This window comes from Malaclemys terrapin, chromosome 7 (assembly GCF_027887155.1).
Source record: "Malaclemys terrapin pileata isolate rMalTer1 chromosome 7, rMalTer1.hap1, whole genome shotgun sequence".
Taxonomy (NCBI): domain Eukaryota; kingdom Metazoa; phylum Chordata; order Testudines; family Emydidae; genus Malaclemys; species Malaclemys terrapin.
The window spans coordinates 99,345,868-99,367,700 of record NC_071511.1 but is presented as its reverse complement, the minus strand read 5'-3'; the positions used below and the strand labels follow the sequence as shown (position 1 = coordinate 99,367,700).

General features: G+C 39.8%; 1 protein-coding gene across 1 annotated transcript in view; it reads left to right on the top strand.

Moving 5' to 3' along the window:
- The window catches only part of LOC128840710 (gamma-aminobutyric acid receptor subunit pi-like), a 63,325-nt gene that overhangs the window by 11,114 nt on the left and 30,378 nt on the right, over positions 1-21,833 (top strand). Inside the window, exons 2-3 of the mRNA XM_054035058.1 lie at positions 5,736-5,821; positions 12,019-12,122. Of these exons, the coding sequence (XP_053891033.1) occupies positions 5,769-5,821; positions 12,019-12,122 (157 nt within the window). The 5' untranslated portion in view covers positions 5,736-5,768. The remainder of the gene's footprint in view (positions 1-5,735; positions 5,822-12,018; positions 12,123-21,833) is intronic.

Genomic DNA, 21,833 nt, shown 5'->3' with positions numbered 1-21,833 from the left:
AAGCCTACTTAGAAAATCTGGATGCAAGAGTCAAACCAATGTCATTTTCATAGTAATGCAAGCCCAGCTTATGCCATGTACAGAACAGTGAATGTAGTACCCTGTGGCTAACATCACTTGTAGTTTCAGAGATTATTATAATAGCCACTGAAATTGTGGCATATTAACCACTATTATATGACAAGGATACTGACCTTTGCCTGCTAATTTGCAGTCCCCTTCATGCTTCCACTGGAATTTCTTGCAGACCTCCAATACAGCTGGACAAGCCACTTGTAGCAGTATGGGGGATTTCACCCTCTCTGATTTCTCTGCATTACCACTTGCTTCCAGAAACATTCAGAAATGCTGCAACCATTTCCTTCAGTTCTCTGCCTGGTTCCCTTTTATACTCAGGGGTTTGAGAGATTTATCTTACTCCATTTCTGTGAAAGATTCAGTTGTCTTCTGATACCATATAATAAAACGGGAGTGCTCAGGATTGCGGGAAAGCAACTGGACTTTATTTCCTGGCCCCAATCACAATCAGAGTGACATAGGTCTGTCACGTGGCAGAGATCAGAATCTATTGACTCCTGTGGAAACCGTTACAGAAACTACAATTATCTTACGAAATGTTTAAAAAACACTGAGACCAGCAAATAGAGGAACAATAGCCCAGCCCAGACTTTAACTCCAGTCAAACTGAAATGGCCACTCATGTATCGGATATGTTAAATATTTTACAAAGCTCATAGAAAGAGAATTTCCATCAGACTCTGTAAGCAAACTATTACAAGATTCTGCTTACGGCATTTTAAATACTATGGCTGGAGTGAAATCTACACTTAAGAGGGAAATCCTCCTATTAGTGTGCAGCATCTGGCAAAGAAGGGCAGGAAGAAGGGAGATGTATCTGTGCAGGAGCCATCCTGCTGGCACAGGGTAAAATGGCTCAGGATAAGCCCCTTAAATCATTTTTAATTAAAAAAAAAAAAAAGCAGTGTGTTGTTCTGGCTAACACACGCTACCCAAAGCCACTTACATGCTGAATGGCTAGCCAATACTATTCCCCACCTGGGAGACTATAGCCCTTTCCATGTATGGTGCACCAGCCTATTAGTAGCCAGTTCTCGTCACTAATGCTTAGGGCAGAATCATGGCTGGCTGCTTTGTGGGGGGTATGGCATGCCTTCTTCTCCCACTAACACACCGGCCTAGCACAAGGCAGGATTTAACCCTAAATTTTTGCACAGAAAACATGATCAGCTAAATGAGCTCCACGATGGGTGTGACACTTCCCAGGGGTACTCAGGGTTGTGAGGCACCTTGCTACCACTGGCCCTTAGTGTGAGAAATTACCAGACCTGCAGTTCCTGAAGGAACAGTGCTCTGCAGCTTACTAGTTACACCTTAGATTTATTTATGGAGAAATCAAGTATAAATTTATTTAACAAAGAATAGAGATTCATATGAGAGCAAACAGAAATATTGGAAACAAACAGTTACATATACAATAAAATCCTAACATGCATTCTAGAGCCTAAACACAACTCACCAGATGCTCTCTTGTCTAGTAAGATACTGAAGTCCTTCTTAGAGAACTTTTTAACCAGGGTGGCTGAGACGCTTCTTTCATGCCATCAAGTCTAATGGTAATTTGTCTCCCTCAGTAAAGGATGCCAAAGCATCTTTCTGCACACCAAGATATACCAGACCAGTCCTTTGTTCTTCATCTCTAAAACAGGGCCCTACCCCACCTGTTTTACTTCTTAATTTTCCTTCTGAAGTCCCCACAATCTCTTCATTAGAATTTGATTCAGTATGTAAATAGATCCCCATTGTAAGACACACAATACACAATGGTCAGCCAGGAATATAAATGTATCACATCTCCTGTACGGTGTAACTTCACTGAAGGCATGCTACCTCTGGATGACCTGCCTTTAACTACAAGGCCCTCGGAACATAATTTCCAAAATATACATTTCTCCTTACATATTATATGGACATACATTTCACAAAGATTATGGTGATCAGTCTGACACAAGCTTTCAGCAGAAACCATACATGACCCTCTTTAGAGAATTAGAATGTAAATACCAGATCCGGGGGATCCCTGTAACAATTATGTATCCCTGTACCCTCTGCCAGATGGCATCAAGAGATCCTTTGGTCACAATAAGTATAAAATATCTTTTCAACCTTAAAGTTCTACATTAGAAATTCAGTAATATCTGTAGGTAAAGATGATTGCTTTAGAAAAGACCAGCAACCGATTCAAATGCTAATGGACATGATCCAAGGACAGAAATACTGTCACAGAAATGTCTGCAAATTCCCTTATTCCACTTGCATGTTTCCTAAAACATGTTCACAAGCCCATAGCAACAACACAAAGGCTACATTTAAAAGAAGGCTTGTGAAGGCTGTTATAAAGACAATAAACAATTTCCTGGGAACGAAAGATCAAAATAAAAATAAGGGAGGCATTACTCTCATATATGAGGAAAGTGTGCTCAAAGGATGAACCATGGAGAATCAGAAAGCATTCATCCAAAAGAAGAATAACACTGATACTGTGACTTGAAGTAGGAGTGAAGCTGAATCAAAATTCAGAGGGAAATGTTCTGATAACACCATCTGCTCATTTGCACTAAGCCAGATTCCCCTAACACAGGCCATCATAATGTCTTATGCATGTTTTTCCACTGAGGACAATGTGTGTAAGTACATAATTTATCTTGATATCAATATCTCCTACCATATTCAATAACCATAGTTAATGAATTCTTCAATTGTTTTAAAGGAGATACTGAAATAGTTTTCCCTTTTTATTGGAGACAGTAATAACCATTACCTTTACTCTTGTCACTTCACTGCTTCTTTAATATGGCAAATGAAGTAACATACCATTCAGATTCTGGTAATTCAACAAATAACCAGGGCCGGCTCCAGCATTTCTGCCGCCCCAAGCAAAAAAAAAAAAAAAAAAAAAGCCGCGATTGGCAGTTCAGCGGCAGGTCCTTCGCTCCTAGTGGGAGTGAGGGACCTGCCGCCCCCGAATTGCCGCAGGTGCCGCCCCTCTCCCTTGGCCACCCCAAGCACCTGCTTGTTAAGCTGGTGGCTGGAGCTGGCCCTGCAAATAACAATACAATCATACCATACATATATATACACAAAAGTTACCTTAGGGTAAAAAAAGCTGCTAGCAGTTCACACTCTGCTCAGTTGAAGGATGGGGACAAACCTGTGCAAAGCCTGAACAAATTCTTTGGCCTGATCCACACTAACCCCCGACTTCGAACTAAGATACGCAACTTCAGCTACGTGAATAACATAGCTGAAGTCGAAGTACCTTAGTTTGAACTTACCGCGGGTCCAGACGCGGCAGGCAGGCTCCCCCGTCAACTCCGCGTACTCCTCTCGCGGAGCAGGAGTACCGGCGTTGATGGTGAGCACTTCCGGGATCGATCCGGGATCGATTTATCGCGTCTAGACAAGACGCGATAAATCGAACCCAGAAGATCAATTGCTTACCACCTGACCCGGAGGTAAGTATAGATGTACCCTTTGTTATTACTAAATTTTCCATGAACCTGCAAAGTGCAAAAGGCTGTGCTCTTGCAAAATACATCCTGAAAGCTGAAAATCATGTCAGATGTGATATTTTGTTCATAGCATTTAACATGGATTCTGTATTAAAACTTTCTTTTACCCATCCACATCCAAGATAAATCATTTGTTCTGAATTTTTGTTAATATTTCTCTGGTACACATTTTCTTAATATTTTAAAACATCCCTTCAAAACTATTCCTATCAGGGACTTGATGATCAATAGTTAATTTCAGATCTATTATGTGTCTTTTGCACAAAATCATTTTGAATGATATACTCTCTATTTTAAAGTCAGGAAATGGTTTATAGATCTTACAAACTGTTTTAAAATTATCATTATGGTTGTGAATCAATCTGACAAAAGCAAGAAAATTCCATATTAAAACTAAAACACCTGCCCCCAACCAGACACATTTTGATGAATGTGAATGTTTTTATTTTTTCAGTTCAAGGATTATTTATGGCTAGAGATAGAAAAACATAGTTTCATTTTTTTCAACTGCCATCTAAACTTTTGTCCATTAACAAAAATCTTGCTAGAGATGTGTAACAAATATAGCTACAGCATATATAGCATGGATTTTATTCTTAGATAGCAATAGGTCCTAAAACTGCTACATGAGAAAAATACAGTCAAAAGAAATTACAGATTAGTCATCTGTGGGTTGTGGGTGTGAGTGTGGGTGTGCATGTAGTGATTACTATACGGTAAAACTGTCTTGAACTTTTTGTTATTTATAATTTACCAAAAGTATGCAGTTATTTTTAAAGTATAATGCCACTTTTCCAAAAAATAATACAATTTAAATGTTAAAACATTAAAAACACAAATCTCCATGCTGATGACTCACGGAACTACCTCTCCATTTCAGACCTGTCCTGTTTCCCTCTGCCCAAATTACAATCTCAGCCTGTCTCTCTGACATGTTCTTGTGGATGTATAGCCATCAGCTCAAACTAAACATGGGTGAAACAGTGCTCCTAAGTCCTTCCCCCACCAAGCCCTCCCAAATACTTCCTTTCTTGATGACTGTGGACAACACCATCATCCTACCTGTCATTCAGGCCCATAATTTGGCTGTCATCTTTGACTCAGATATCTCTCTCAGGCGTCACATCCAGGCCATATCTCATTATAACATCTCTAAGATACAGCCTCTTTTATCCATCCACACAGCTAAAATGCTCATCCAAGCTTTCGTCACCTTGTGTCTTGATAAAGGCAACATCCTTTTCTCTGGCCTTAACAAATGCTGTCTTGCCCCACTCATATGCATTCAGAATGCTGCTGCAAATTTTCCTAGCCCATCTGGTGATGTTATCCCTCTCTTTGAATCCCTCTCCTAGCTCCCCGTTCTCTATTACATCAAACATAAGATACTTTTATTCACTTTCAAGGCCCTTCATGATCAGTCCCACCCTATTTTCTCTATCAAGCTATTGGTGCTCACTTCTGATCACCCCATGATACCAGTCTCCTGCATCCTTTCTCCATTGCTCCCCACATGCTTGGGAATTGTTCCCCAGGAATATCTGCAAAGCTACCTCATTATCCAACTTCAAATCCCGCCTCAAAACTCTTCTTTGCCAGGAGATGCACAAAACATTCAACAAAAGTTAGGCTGCTGATGTACAGTGACAACAGCCTATCATGCTGACCAATATTGTCTCACTATTTCCTTGTACTCTTCTGTAGTCCATTGGGGCAGAGACTGTCATTTTGTTCTGTATTTTTACAGTACCTAGCACAGTGAGGTCCTGGTCCATGACTAGGACTCCTAAGTGCTACAGTAATACAAATAAATAAATAAATAAATAAATACATAATCGATTAGTCCACAAAACGGACACAGAGCTTGAATTCGCTAGAGAGCCAATCTATTACTGAGTTAAATCAAATACTGCTGCCCTTTCAAAACTGTAATTTAAAAAAAATGTGAGTCTTTTTACTTGTTTTAGATATTTGCTAATAAATATGTGGCGACACTTGTTCAGGATAAATTAGCATGGCTTTACTGTATACCATTACCATATAAAAAGCTTCATGTGATTTGAAGTTTGATCTACTATAACCTTTTTTAGAATAAATATTTATTGTTATACTTTACTACTAAACCTTTCCCATGTTTGCTTTTAGGAAATACAAGAACTCTTGAAGCCATCTCTGACAATGTGCACTCTTTTCTGGTGTTCCAAAGCCCTGTTTCTACTGATGTTTTGCAGGTAATAAAGCTAAACTGTTGTTATCCTTTTGATATGTGTGCATAATATAGTTGGGTATCACCAAACAGATTCTAGTTAGAACATTATTTTTTCCCAAGTAACAAATGCACCTGAGAGTCTGACCTTTAAAACATGAATGTAGTTCTGCTGAAATCAATAGGGTTGCAAGGATGTAACTTTTCAAAAACAAAGACAAAAAGCACTCTTTAAAGAACAAAATAATTTTGAAGAGGTCTGTGACAGGTAGCCCCCCCCTTCTAGGGTGCCACCTGATCTACTGGGACACCACTTAGCCCGCCTGTTCTGCTAGCCTGGGCTTCCTTACCCTAAGGAAGGGGTAAGCTTCCCCTCAGCCACGCCCTCAAGCTTCCTCTAGCACACACACAGGTAGGGACACATCCAGCTGCAGAAAGACACAGAAACTGAAATCAGTACTGAATGGGAAGACTTTTAGCTAAGACATTGCCCAGCACTCAAGTGCACTTCCCCTCTGGAGAGTAAACCCAAAATTGTATTATCTTGCACTGCACAGAGAACTGTACAGTGTAAACTAATTGAAATTTGCCCTCTCCCTTAAAGTGGAGAGAGATATGCACAGCTTTTTGCCCCTCCCCCCGCCCAGTTATGAATTGGGTTTAAAACAAAAACAAGTTTATTGAGTACAAGAGGTAGATTGTAAGTGTTTATAAGGGATAGCCAACAGATCAAAGCAGATTACCTAGTAAATAAACCAAAAACGCAAACTGAGCTTAACACATTAGATAGGTAGGATATAAATTAGCAAATTCTCACTTTGAATGATAAACAGGCTGGCAGACTCTTAAGGCACAAGTTGCTTTGGCTTTCCCACGTTTTCATACCACAGGCTAAAGATCCTTCTAGCCTGGGACCATCACTTCCCACTGTTCAGTCCTTGCCCCTCAGGTGTTTCCAGGTGTGTTGTTGCAAGCAGAGTGAGGTTCCCTAATGATGTCATTGTCCCACTTTTATATCTTCTTTCCACTTGCTGGAAAGCTCTTTTGCTGTGGCCTGGATCAAACAGTTCCCATTATGTAGTGCTATCTCCGAGAGGTTTCTATTGTACACAGTTCCTGTGGTAATCCTTGTGCTTGTGTGCATTTTCTCAATAAGCCATTAACATTGTTTGGCCTTTTTACTGTTGTACCTGAAAGGCTGCTTATGGGTGCTTTTAACCTCACAACATGTTCCAGTAACACATACATAGCCAAACTTCATAACGTCACATTCAACAATAACACGTACAATTCAACAAGATGTTAATGTCTAACAGATCAAGACCTTTGGAATGATACCTCACAAGACATACTTTGTACAAAATGTATCCTAATTACATAACAATGGTAAATACTGGGGTTTCAGGGTGTCACAAAATCTATGCAACATATCCTTCCCCTATGAAAAGATAAAATAAGAGGGAAAAGTTTACATATACTGTGACAGGATGTATAGACCCCACACGGATGAGGAAGGGGCAGAGAGGCATGGGTGGAAGGCCTAACCCCACCCCTCTGGCCCTGTCAATCAGGCATTATAGGGAGGAGGCCTTTAAAAGGAAGGAAACTGCAGTCAATTGTGGAAGTACACATGCACCAACCACCACCACCAGGGTTGCTCTAAGCAGAAGACTGCAGGAGCAAGTTGTGAAGCGCACTCCTAGGCAGGGGACCTTCATCCCGGCCCTGAGGAGAGTACAGCAGGCTCCCAGTCCCAGCTAAGACAGACAGGTTAAGCCTGTCTCAGAGACCCAGCCACAGCAATTTCCTCAAACCCATTATGCTGGGACTGGATTCTTGGCAGCACTAGACTTGCCACCCCCATATCCCCCTTTTGCTGAAACTCCAGGGGAGTTTAAAACTCTCAGGTTTTCTCCTTCAGCCCTTCACGCATACAGCTCCCCTAAACACGTCCCTGTCGGTATCACATCCCACTTTTCCTTTTGGAGGGAATCAAGCAGAGGAAGAGTGAAGAAGAGGTTGTCTATAGGAAGGAATCCAGTTAGTCCCTTCTGGGCAGGGCTGGCTCCAGGCAGCAGCTTGCCAAGCAGGTGCTTGGGGCGGCCACTCCAGAGAGGGGTGGCACGTCCAGGTATTCGGCGGCAATTCGGCGGACGGTCCCTCACTCCCGCTCGGAGCGAAGGATGTCCCGCTGAATTGCCGCCGCAGATCACGATCGCGGCTTTTTTTTTTTTTTTGCGCCACTTGGGGCAGCAAAAGCCCTCGGAGCCGGCCCTGCTTCTGGGACAGAGGAATCCACAGGGGAAGGATCTGGACTGTGGGTAAGGCCCAAGAGGGTGGCCAACGGGCTTTGGGGACTGTTTCTGGGGCCTGCCAACTATGCTTGCTGGTCCCTAAGTGAACCCCACTATACATAATCTTGATTATTTTGGAGCCAGTTGCATGGAAAATTTTACCCATACTGCTTAATTGCTTAATTATGCCTACTATTTTATTATCAAATATTTTCTCTGAGATTAGTATGTTGTGGACCTTAATCAGGAACTCCTTTCTATTTCCCTTTTTGTTTCATAACACCATGTATTTATGGATGAGATCTCTTTAAGAAATTGGAAGATTAATTGATTATCCTGATAGACTCCTACCCTTACACTCTTTTGCAAATGGATAGGGTATAAATTGGCCATTGAGTTTATTCTGTTGATACTTTGAGCCAACAATCTTACAATGAATAGATCTCTCTTCTGAGGGATAGACTAGCAACAACCTCTTCATCCTGCCATGTATATTCTCTGAATTGTGTTTTCTTCACCTATTTACTTGCAAATAAAGTTGGACCTGGATAACTGGTGAAGAGTTATTTTCAATATATCCTATTTCAATATCTACAAATGACATTTCTCATTTCATTTCTGGGACTTGGCATTATTTTATATTACAGTCACAACACAAAGCATAGCTTACTCACATTGAAATCAATGGACAACCTGTATAGCCAGTTTCAAGGAAGCAATTTTTGTAAAGAAAAATCAAATAAAACATTGAGTAAAAGTATTCAATACCGAAGTTACAGGAGTATACCGGGGCATTTGTAACCATTAGCTTTATCACTTTAGAATTAATGCAGGGTCAATAGCATATGCAGCAAAATGACAAAATCCACTGACATTTTACCTTACAGTTCTTCATGTTAAATTTAATTATTGTATAATTTTCCAATAGAATAAAATATATAGAAAATGGTTTAAAGTATTTATGAATCAGATTAGATAGATATATTGGGCCTGATCATGTGGGTTTTGTTCAGGAAATATCCCATTGATTTCAATGAGAGTTTTATAAGATTAAGGAAGGATTGTTGGATTGGGTTTTCAGGGACTGATCCCGAGAGGTTCCAACCACCTTCTGTGGAATGTTAACAGCCTTCACCTGGATTTGAGAGCATTTACCATATTTCATCATTGGGTTTTTAATAAGGAAATAATTAACATACATATTACATTCTTGATAGACTGAAGTGACTATCAGAGAGTTTCATTTCAATTGCTGATGTATTTCAAAGTATTATTGTTTTGCTGTGTAGAAGCCTCTGTGGTTTGTTAAATATAGAATGTATGCATTATACACCTGACAGACCAGAACAAATAGGCATTCCAGTCTACTGGATAAATACATATTCATAATTTTTCTAAAACACATTCTCTAGACAGTAGCCTGGGACAGCTGTTTCAAAGTAATTTTGTATTAGGATAAGTGCTAGTGCATTTTGGATAAATTCCTTAAGAAAATTTAGGAACAAATGGTTGGAGCATTGGCCTGCTAAATCCAAGGTTGTGAGTTCAATCCTTGAGGGGGCCATTTAGGGATTTGGGGCAAAAATCTGTCTGGGGATTGGCCCTGCTTTGAGCAGGGGGTTGGACTCGATGACCTTCTGAGGTCCCTTCCAACCCTGATATTCTATGATTCTATGAAAGGACACTTTAGGAGTGTACAAAAACAACAAGGAGTCTGGTGGCACCTTACGTTTAAAAATTAAGTACCAGTGCAAAGGAAGCTCCAGTGCATATGTGGCAGAGATGTGTAAGGAAAAAGTTCTTGGCTTTTTTCAATTTCCTTTGTTACAACTATGCAAGATGCCCTATTGCAGTAGTTACTCCTGCTCCTTTTGAGGTGGGGTAAAGAAGGGAGTACACAGCATCCCAATTACAGAATAGGACTGCTTGGTAGGCTCAGATTTTTGGCCCCAAAGGCAACATGGTACTTAAGCAAGGAGCCTAATTTTAAACTCATAAGTTGGACAGTTAGCCAAATGCTTAAATATCTTGCTGAATCAGGGCCTTATTTAACTTGCGTTTTGGAAACTCAAGAGTTAGTGCTACTCTGCTTATGGAAGAAGTGTAATGTACCCTTCTCCAGCCACCTGAATACGATGGGTTGTCCTAATGCCCAAATGATTATGAGGTCTTGTGGACTGAATAGGACCCTTAGTTATTATTTAATCAAAAACAAGAGGAATGAGGCTGCACACTAGAAGCTCATTACATAAATCCAGAATTATCTTGGACTAGCATAGAGCTGGGTGATAATTAAAGTGATTGAAAGAAATTGTTTCAAAACACCAGTTACTTAATGGACATACCCACCACGCAACAGCTTATGTAAATTATAACAAAGTTGACACTCCAGACCAATGAAATACAATCTGTAATCATATATTGATCAGAAGAACAATATTGTGTGATGTGATAAAAAAGAATGTTGTCTAGCAATTTTCCCTGGTTTTTTTAGAACTACAAGAAATATATTCATCCACAGCCCATTAAAACTGTGTGGTTAAATTCATGCAACTCACTGAGTGTTTAGCTGTAATTATGTGTTCCTGGGTGAGACAGAAAAACTGCAGCAAACATGGCCTCCATGTAACAGATTAAAAGGTGATACTTATACAGCAATTAATTATACCTACATTTCATTAATATTTAAAATATACACTTGATTTAAAGGTTCTTTCTTCTTTAGAAGATCATTAATCTTATAGTGAACAGACTATCTAATTGTGGCCAAGTGTTGTTAAAAGAGCATACTTAAAAGAAAATGGAGTAAATCAATGAAATACCTCTGCCTAATAAATCAATTTCCAGAGACAGGAGAATTCATATAGTCTATGTGATTCTAGGAAAAAGAACTTTACAACTGACAATGAAATACAGCTACCTCCCAGCAAAGATTGTGAGAGGAAATACACTTGCCCAGTATCACACAGTAGCAGAGTGGGGAATAAAACACTAGTCTCCTGATTTCCTGTCCTGTATCCTATCCACAGGACTCCCACTCCCATCTCTACATAAACCTCTACTATTAGGTCACTTGAATAATCTTGTGGCACCTTTGAGACTAACAGAAGTATTGGGAGCATAAGCTTTCGTGGGTAAGAACCTCACTTCTTCAGATGACTTGAAGAAGTGAGGTTCTTACCCACGAAAGCTTATGCTCCCAATACTTCTGTTAGTCTCAAAGGTGCCACAGGACCCTCTGTTGCTTTTTACAGATTCAGACTAACACGGCTACCCCTCTGATACTTGAATAAGCTTGTTATACCACTAGTTTTATTTGTTTTACTTTCCTATATTGTACTCATAGCAAGTTTGTGTACACAGGAGCTGTCCACTGTAATTCCACTTCATTTACCCAACATGTTTATTTCTCTCTCTCTCTCTTTTAAAATGTGGTGCAGTAACAGCAGGATTTTGAGAGATTTAGTGTATAAAAATATTCCTTTTTTTAAAAAAACTGTCTTTTTTCCCCTGGGGACTTTTAAGTGGATTTCACTGTATAAAAAGAAGCATTGTTATAAATGAGGAAACAAAAAACAAACAAACCAGAAAAGATATATGGTACTGTATGTTTTACACATTCAGTGCTAGAGAAACCTGAGTTGTTTCCACAAGCTGTTCAGTTATTAGTGCAGTTAAAAAAAAAAATGAAGGCTAAAAATGGTAGTTTCTGCAAATTAGGGATTGAACAAGATTCATGAAGTCTGACATTCTCTAGGATATTCTTTTTCTATAGATATGTGCTTTATGAAATACAAAAGCACAAACATTTCATGTTATGTAAATCTAATGGCAAGCAGTCCTTTATGGCCCTGACACAAGTACCAGCTTCAGGAAACTCAATTTTGTCTCTATAAAACTATTCCTCCATGTTCTTCTTTTCCTTTAGGTTAATGAAAATGTCCACAGCTGAAGGAAAAGGTGAAATTCTTCCTCCAACTATACAGAAAATAATGAAGGGATACAACAAGTACCTACGCCCATTTTTTGATAGTAAGTATATAAGTTGTTTTGGACAAGTTTACACCGTAACATAGGCGCTGACTTTTGTTTTTGCTGGTGGGTGCTTTTGAAGAGGTGTATGTGTTTGGCGATGGGAGCAGGGGGCTCTGCCAGTTTTGGGGGAAGCTATTTTTAGCATATTTATACACTTCTTTCATATTCTAGTTATTGAATATGTGTCTATCATTGGTATCTTTACTATTTTAATAATGATTGAATTGTTATGAACTACTAATTAATTGATAATTGCATTATCATGAATAATATATTAACATACTATATAAATAGTATATTAACATCATTGCAATCACTTACAAGCTGTCTTCACTAATGTCCCAGGTTAAAGACATTAGGTATCTCACTGTAGCTTTCTGGATAACTGTCACCAATCTTATTTACATCTAGTTCCCTGGTATGGTCTTGATGCACGTTAAGGACAGCTACATTATTCAGTTGCATCTGTCCCATTGACGACTGGAGATGATTTTTAAGTGTTCTGAAGCTGGAGAATGAGTGTTCCGCAGTTCAGGATGGTACAAGCACACTGAGAAAGATTATAAATTTGCAGTACTCTGAAAGCATAGTGCTTTCAGAATACTGCAAATGACTCCAAGATCTCTTTCTTGATGGGTAACAGCTAATTTAGACCCCCATCATTTTGTATATATAGTTGGGATTATATTTTGCCAATAGCATTATTTTGCATTTAACATTGAATTTCATCTGCCATTTTGTTGCCAAGCCACCCAGTTTTGTGAGATCCCTTTGTAACATTTTGCAGTCAGCTTTGGACTTAACTTTGTTGAGTAAATTTGTATCATCTGTAAATTTTGCCACCTCACTGTTTACCCCTTTTTCCAGATAATTTATGAATATGTTGAACAGCATTAGTCCCAGTACAGGCCCCTGCATGGATCAGCATATTGTATAAAATCTGTCTTCCTTGAATAACATGCAGACTGAAACTGAAGTTCTCTAGTTTTAAATTTTAAAACATATGCAGGTCATGTATGGCATTGTAAAATAAATTAATCCAAGGGAAAGAAGGCAATAATTCTAAAGATAGGAGTTCAGAAGCTTAATTCTCTCTGACAAAATTATTTCCTTTTATGTAATCACTTAAAGTAATTGGCTAAAGAAGTTCTTAGATCATGCAGTTATGTTTGAACACGTGGTGAGACTAGTCGTCAGTTTACCAGCTAGAGCATGTCACACCACATGTAATTTTTAGAGCAATTTTATAAAATATGAATAGCCTTTACTATATTGTATTTAAAAGTGCATAAAATATCTACATCTGTTTCTCTCTCTTTTTTTTTAAGTGTTCCAACTGCTGACACAGCTGCTTTTGTTTATGTAGTATGTTGGAGGAGATAGTCTTTTGTTAGCAAATAACAAACTATGTTAGGCTATGGTTACACTTGCAGATGTAGAGCGCCAGGAGTTAAACCAGCCCTTGGAGACAGCAGCTGCCGTGGAAAAGTGCTGCCGTGTTTTCACACTGTCAGCTGCAAGTGCAATGGCATGGCCACATTAGCAGCTCTTGCAATGCCACAGAGAGCAGTGCATTGTGGTAGCTATCCCAGTGTGCAAGGAGCTGCAGCGTGCTTTTCAAATGGTGGGGGTGGAGTGTGACAGGGAGTTTGTTGTGTGTATGTGAGGGGAGAGACAGTGTGTTTTGGGGGGCTAAGAGTGTGTCAGCATGCTGTCTTGTAAGTTCAGACAGCAGCAGGGGAAGGGGGAAACCCCGACATAAGCCCCACCCCTCGCCTCTCTCTCACACACACACACACACACACACACGCACACCTGTCTCTGCTGCAGCAGCATTCCACAGTGATGGTTTGCTTTGCGTCCCGGAGCAGATAAGCAGGCCGGCTGTCAGAAACGGAGCTTTGAAAGGGGATATCTGCATGCCTGCAGCCGAATTCAAAACAATGACCAGAGTGGCCACTTGACATCAAGGGATTATGGGATGTTTCCAGAGGCCAATCACAGCACAGTAATGCAACACGTCGTCCACACTGACACCCCGGCGTTTCAGACAGGGTGCAGCAAGCTCTATGTTTCTCGTGGAGGTGGATTACCAGGAGCACTCCAGCTGCAGAGTCCAGGCGCTCTAAGTGCCTTGCCAGTGTGGACACCTCAGGAGTTAGGGCGCGCGGGGCTGATTTAATGCGCTCTAATTTGCAAGTGTAGCCAAGGCCTTAGTAAATGTGGAGTGCTAAGTACATTCCATCTAATTTAGGACAATACACAATGAGATAGGTTAATAGTGGTTACCATTAGGATTTCCATTTTTAGGTATAAGAATTGCTGGGGCCACTACATACATATGTGTCTGGATCAGCGGAAAATGACTTTAGTTCTAATCTGCTTCTAGTACACATTTGTTAATGTGCCTTGGTTGAGTGAGGCTCAGTACAGAGACAGACACAGAGCAGTAGCAAAGCACATCTGTTGAGGTCCAATACTAAAGCACCTCAGCAAAATCACTTTAGTTAAGACCTAACACATGAGCACATTTTAGCAATGGATCTCAGCTTCTGGAGTTTGGCCAGAGCTTCTTACCTCTGAGTAAGTCTGCTGAAGAGGTGGGGTGAGACCATAGGAAATGCATTTTACAGGTGGCTATTTTTACAACAGGATTAATCATGATGGGAGAGAGAAGAAATTTAACAGGGAGTAATGTAGGTGACTGTGGCATTAATGTTTTGGCACCATGTAAATTTGTATGTATTTTTGTGAGAATAACCTATGGGCAGCAGTAGCACCTAATGATGATTTTTAGTAAGGAAGTTATTGAAGCAGCATAGCTCTCTAATGTGGACACAGCCTACAGTGACAAAACATTTTTTCTGTAAGCGCAGGAACACCACTTCCCTGAATAACATTAGCTACGTCAACAGAAGCCCTCTTCCATTGACATAGGGGCATCTACATGGGGGGTTTTCCTGGCATAGCTTAGTGGGTTTTGTTATTGTTGTTTTTCCCCACACTCATGACCAATGTAGCTATGCTGACTTACCTTTTAAGTATAGACCAAGCCTAAAGTATAACAGACTTTATTCAGAGCTGCAACTGTGTCCACAACCCCTAAATGCAGGGTTAAGCCACTGGATCAGTGTAGTCACATAAACCTCGACTAGGGTCTTATTATTATGGGTACCTCAACTTTTTTTTCTTGTTTAGTTGTTTAATAATTGTATACAGAAAATGACAAAGGGTTGACCAAATGCAGATGGATGTTCTGTTGTAAATGGGTGTAGCTTCACTGAAGTCAATGAAGCTATGTTGATTTATACCACCTGAGGATCTGGTCCTAAGTATAACATATAGACCCACATGCATATGCACATAAGCATATATGTACACTGGCATGAGTCCAAAGTATGCCTATACAATCCCTGAAGCGCAAGCATTTGTACATATGTATGTTGAATACACATAAAACGTGTGCTTGCAAATTTGAAAATCTGGGCCATAATGCTGCTTACATTACTCAGGAGACTCTGCAGATTATATAATCCATTTTATCAAGGAGTTCATAGATTTGATAAAATCATCTCCTAACTGTTTTCATTAATTTTCTTGTACAAACGGACATTGGAATACAACACACACAGTTTTCAGTGTGCATATTCTTGTTTGTATCTGCTCTCCATTTGATCTGCTATTAATTATATACTCAGTAAAGATGTTTACAGAAAAAAATATGCTCCCAAAAGGGAATTAATTTGTCATATGACTAGATCTTGTTAAGATGAGCTGATTGCTGGCATCAACAATGATTAGAGTTTAGTATTAACTAGGTATAAAGGGATCTAGTAATATGATTTAATCTAGTGAAAAATGGAACCAATTTTATCCTGAATTTTGAAATCCAATAGCTCGGAGGTTTTGAGGTTTTGCTTCAGGCTGGACATGAAGTTTCTTAGTGTGATCCTTGCGTACTAGTATCACTCTATCAAAAAAAATTGACACTAAATTCTCTTTAATATTTAGCAAATGGATTTCTAACCCCAAAAAGAGAACATCATTTATTAATAGGTTGGCATCAGACAGATACTGTGGATTCCCCATTGCTGTTGCCAAGAGGGAGAGAAAAGTATCATTGTCATTAATTAATGATACATTTTAAGGAGGCATAATTTTTTATTTTAGCAAAGCCTCCATCTTGCCAGTTCCTTTTCATGTGTCATTTATTCTGAGGTAGACAAATGACTGGAAATTATTTTCAATAAAAAAAATCAAGCTAGAATCACCATTGAAGAGACTATGAAAATATTTATTCTTGTGAATACAGTGAACCTGGATACATTCGTCTATAGCAATAGAATAGAAAAATGGTAATTTATCCCTTTTGTATAGTGCATGTAGTTAATAGAGTCTAATCTCTCATAGCTTTTTGGAGATGTAAAATTGATCAAGGGGTTTTAGGTTTGTCTGTATCAGATCTGTTTAAGTACATATCCACTCCTCTCATTTACTAGAGGTTTGTAGAGTATTTAACGCAACAGGGCACCAACCTAGTTGCTAAAAGGTGTGTAATGGTCCCTTGCTCTCCCGCTCAGAGGGAGACCACTCAGGCTGGTTCTGTCTGGCCAGGACCAGAGTCCACAGGACAACCAAGAGCCCACAATAGGGCTGGGCGATCAATAGTCACTGTCAGGCTTTAGCCTGGGTTTGGGTGGTTCAAACTGTCAGCCCTTAAACAAAGTCTATCAGGGCAGGCTGTGGCCTGGGCGGAGCTTAGGCAGCCAGCAAACAACCAGTCTATCAGTGGGCTGGTGCCTGCGCTTGAAGAGGCTCAGGCAGCCAGCAACAAAACAGTCTTTAGGGGAACTGGGTCCTGGGCTTGAAGAGGCTCAGGCTCCCAGCAAGCAACAGTCTTTCGGCTGGCTTTAGCCTGGGCAGGGATCAGGCAGCCAGCAAACAACTGTCTATGGGTGAGTTGGTAAGGGAGGCTCCTTCCTCAGGGATAGAGTTTCCCTGCACAGTGTAGGGAATCAGTCACCCCGGGGTGAGGTGGCAGAGGGATGTGGACCCACACTACTCCACCGCATCCCAGCCCAGTGACCTGACAGGGGCAGGATTGCCTGCCCCTGCGTCAGCAGGGATCCAGCCGTAACTCGCTGACCAAGTCACACCTGGCTCTGCAGCCGGCCGCTCCGTGGCTGCCCCTGGACCACTTCCTGCCTCCCCAGGGTTTGGTACCTGTAGCCTCCAGGCTTCCTCTGGCTCCTCAGGGTACACGGCAGCAGGCACTCTGGGCCGGTCCTTGTCAGCACATGGGGATCGGGAACAGCCAGGTATAGGTTCCCCTCTGGGCCACAGCAGAATGGGCGGAGCGTCCTTCTCCTCTACAGGCTCTTCCCCAACTGTGCTGCAGGGTCTGCCTTTTATACTTCCGGCTACGCCCTGGTGCTTCCAGCGAGGGGGGGCAGGGCGATCTAGGCTCTGCCCTCCAAGGCCATTAGACCTCACTACAAGGTGCTACTGTAATATCATTTTTTAAAATTATTAACAATAACAATAATGTTCACATTTCCTAACAATGCTCCTGCAATGCTTTTCTTTTGCATCAGTTCATCAGTCAAGTCAGAATGAATTCAAAGGATGGGAGTGGGGTGATAATATTACAGAAAAATCAAATTCCCTAATGTAGAGTGACTCCTCTGTGTATCTTACTTTTCATAATTAATGACTGTGAATTCTCCTCTCCTTCCCCCACTCCCTTCTGAGTTAATTTCTATATGTTTGTCTAGTCGGTTTATATTGTAAACTTGTCAGGGCAGGGACCCTGTCTCTTAACTTGTTTAATTTGCTTTGTAAACCACCATGTACATTGATTGCCTGGTATACAGATAAAAGGTATACATACAATATATTTTCTTGAAGATTATCCAATCAATTAGTTCACCTTTTCCCCAACAGGTAGCATTAGCATGTATTCAAGTGACTGATCAAGACTTTTAAGTAGGCTAGCTAACAGATGGCACCATGATGCAATCAAAATGGTAGGCTGCCACCTACATCGAGGCATTCTTGCTGGACTATTTGATAGTAAACTGACTTCTTGCCAACCCTTGTATTTATACTCACAACATCCCTATGAGGTATTAAAGTATTATCTCCATTTTACAGATGAGGAACTGAGGAACAGAGTGACTTGCCTGAGGTCCAACAGGATGTCTATGAGATATAAGGGAATTAAACTAGGGTCTCCCAAGTTCTAGGCTCGTGCCCTAACAACTAGATTATCCTTCTCCAAGAACATGATGGCTACCTCCAGATGGGAAAGAAAAAGCCCATGTTTAAAGGCCACTCTCAACCTTAAAACCATATTTTTTGTGAAATTATCATTTTCTTTAGCTTTGTAACTAACTAGTAGACACTTTATTAAAGTCTGTGTCAGCTGGTGCACATACTCCAACATAGCGACTTTGGGTAAAATTTTCAACAGCCCTAAGTGATCTAGAAGCCTAAGTTCCATTGAGTTTCAATGAGACACACTCCTAATGGGGGGATTTCCAAAATTACCTACCTACTATTAAAAGTAGGCGTCTAACCTGCTTAGGCACTTTTGAAAGTCCTGTGCTAAGTGCTTTTGAAAATGGGCCTTAGGCTCCCAAATCACATTGGGGCTTTTGAAAATTTTAACCTTCATACCCGTCTGCATGGTTTTTCTTGTAGTTCTTAAAGGAACTGAAAACCAAAAAGTCACATTAGACCTTAAGAAAAGCTCGAAAGCTTGCCTTTCTCACCAACAGAAGTCAGTCCAATAAAAGATATTACCTCACCCACCTTGTCTTTCTAATAGCTTGGGACCAACATGGTTACAACAACACTTCAAATTACCACTATGTCTTGTGTGAATCTGAATATTCTTTTTTTTTCTAATTATTAGGGCTGTCAAGCGATTAAAACAATTAATTGTGATTAATCCCATGATTAATAAAAATTAATGACAAATTTACAAATGTAGAATTATGTACAAAAAATTGCTGCATTCAAAAATAAAATAATATAAAAAACTTTAGAACCTAGAAAGTCCACTCATGCCTACTTCTCATACAGCCAGTCGCTCAGACAAACAAGTTTGTTGACATTTGCAGCAGATAATACTGCCCATTTCTTGTTTACAATGTCATCTGAAAGTGAAAACAGTCATTCGTATGGCACTGTTATAGCTGGCGTCGCAATATATTTACATGCCAGATGCGCTAAAGATTCATATGTCCCTTCATGCTTCAACCACCATTCCAGAGGACTTGTGTCCATGCTGATGATGGCTTCTGCTAGATAATGATTCAAAGCAGTGCAGACTGATGCATGTTCATTTTCATCATCTGAGTCAGATGTCACCAGCACAAGGTTGATTGTCTTTTTTGGTGGTTTGGGTTCTATAGTTTCTGCATTAGAGTGTTGTGTTTTTAAGACTTCTGAAAGCATGCTCCATACCTCATCACTCTCAGATTTTGGAAGGCACATCAGATTCTTAAGCCTTGGGTCAAATGCTGTAGCTATATTTACCAGCATTGGTACCTTCTTTGCATTTTGTCAAATCTGCAGTGAAAGTTTTCTTAAAACAAAAAACATGTGCTGGTTCATCATCCGGGTCTGCTATAACATAAAATATATGGCAGAATGTGGTTAAAACAGCAGGAAACACAATTCTCCCCCCAAGGAGTTCAGTCATAAATTTAATTAATGCATTATTTTTTTAACGAGTGTTGTTAGCATGGAAGCATGTTTTCTAGAATGCCAAAGTATGAAAGGGCATACGAATGTTTAGCATATCTGGCATGTAAATACCTTGCAATGCCAGCTACAAAAGTGCCATGCAAACATCTATTCTTTCAGGTGACATTGTAAATAAGAAGCAGATAGCATTATCTCCCATAAATGTAAACAAACTTATTTCTCATAGTGATTGGCTGAACAAGAAGTAGGACTGAGTGGACATGTAGGCTCTAAAGTTTTACATTGTTTTGTTTTTAAATGCAGTTAAGTAACAAAAAAAATCTACATTTGTAAGTAGCGCTTTCACGATAAAGGGATTGCACTACAGTACTTGTATAAGGTGAATTGAAAGATACTATTTCTTTTATCATTTTTAGAGTGCAAATATTTGTAATAAAAAATAATAATATAAAGTGAGCACTGTACACCTTGTATTCTGTGTTGTAACTGAAATAAATATATTTGAAAATGTAGAAAAACATCCAAAAATATTTAATGCATTTCATTAGGTATTCTATTGTTTAACAGTGCGATTAAAACTGCAATTAATCATGATTAATTTTTAAATTGTGATTCATTTTTCTGAGTTAATTGCATGAATTAACTGCGATTAATTGACAGCCCTACTAATTAGGCTAATTTATTTGAGTGCTAATACAATTATTTTTAAAAAAATACTGCATTTCCTATTTAACATGCTTAACAATTTTACACTAAATTCACACTCTTACATCCCTCTTCTCCTCCAGTCACCAGTATTCCAGACAGACAGCCCAAAACCCCATGCCCACTCTCCAATTCAACTTGATACAGACCTGTGTGTCCCCCAAGCCCTCAAATTTGGGTTAAAAGTTGGGACTCCCAAATCTCTGTGTTGAAGTTAGCCACAGTCTAAACTAGAGTGAGTATTTTATCCCCTCTTCCTACAAAGAAGTGTGCTTAAAAATATTTTTAGGCAGGGATAGTCTCACTCTCAAAGTTTTTCATAAATCTGTCCTAAGTGAGGGGAGTCTCAAAACTTTCTGTTTAGTTCATCATCATCTGATTTCTTCTTTCCACTTCCTCTTGTCTGTCTTCTTTCCAAAGAAAAGCCAAATATGCAACTTATTTACATTATTATAAAGTAGATATAAAAAACTTAAGACATCCGCTCCCTCAGAATTGTTTCTTTCTCTTCATTTGTCACCACAATCCAATTGGCCTTCTTGGGCTAGAGAGCAACACTATCTACATGTAGATGTCAATAACATGTAATGTTCCTCAGTTAGACACACTTTAGAGAGAATTCTATTGTGCATTTATATATTCTAATTTCTCTAATATACACAATCTTGAAGCTTTCAAAGTGCTTATTCACTCTGCCTTTGGCTAGTAAAAGTTTTATACATGAGAAATAACTATTGTTTCCTTGTGGACAGTTATTTTTATTGCATAAGTCCATCCCCTGTTCAAAGTAAGAATGGCTAATCACAGTAATAATTAGTTTACATTTATATTTCTGGATCTTGCATTTTATGCAAAAATGTAGCAAAACTAATGATTGTTAATGACAAATCTGACTTTATTAGTGTAGCGTGGCTGGGGTTGGACAGGAGAGAGAAAGCATGGAGTGCTAAGAGCCAAAAAGACATTCCTTGAGCCATCCTGCTTGCACAGTGCAACAATATACTCTGCAGTGCTCCTTGCTGCTCCACAAGGATCAGTGTGCATTTCCTCATAATGCGGTGACAATAGCAGGAAGAGGATAGGGGGCCCAGAGGCCTGCTCCTTTATGTCCATGGAACATTGACTGCACCATTAGCCAAGAACACCCCCCCACACTCCTAGCTTTCAAGAGAGCACGAGGTTCATATTCTGTGCTGGTTATGTACATGTGCCTTAGAAGCAGGGGGAGTAGGGGGAAGCACCAAGTGCCCTCATCTTTCCCCCCAAACGAACCAACCTATGGAAATCAGG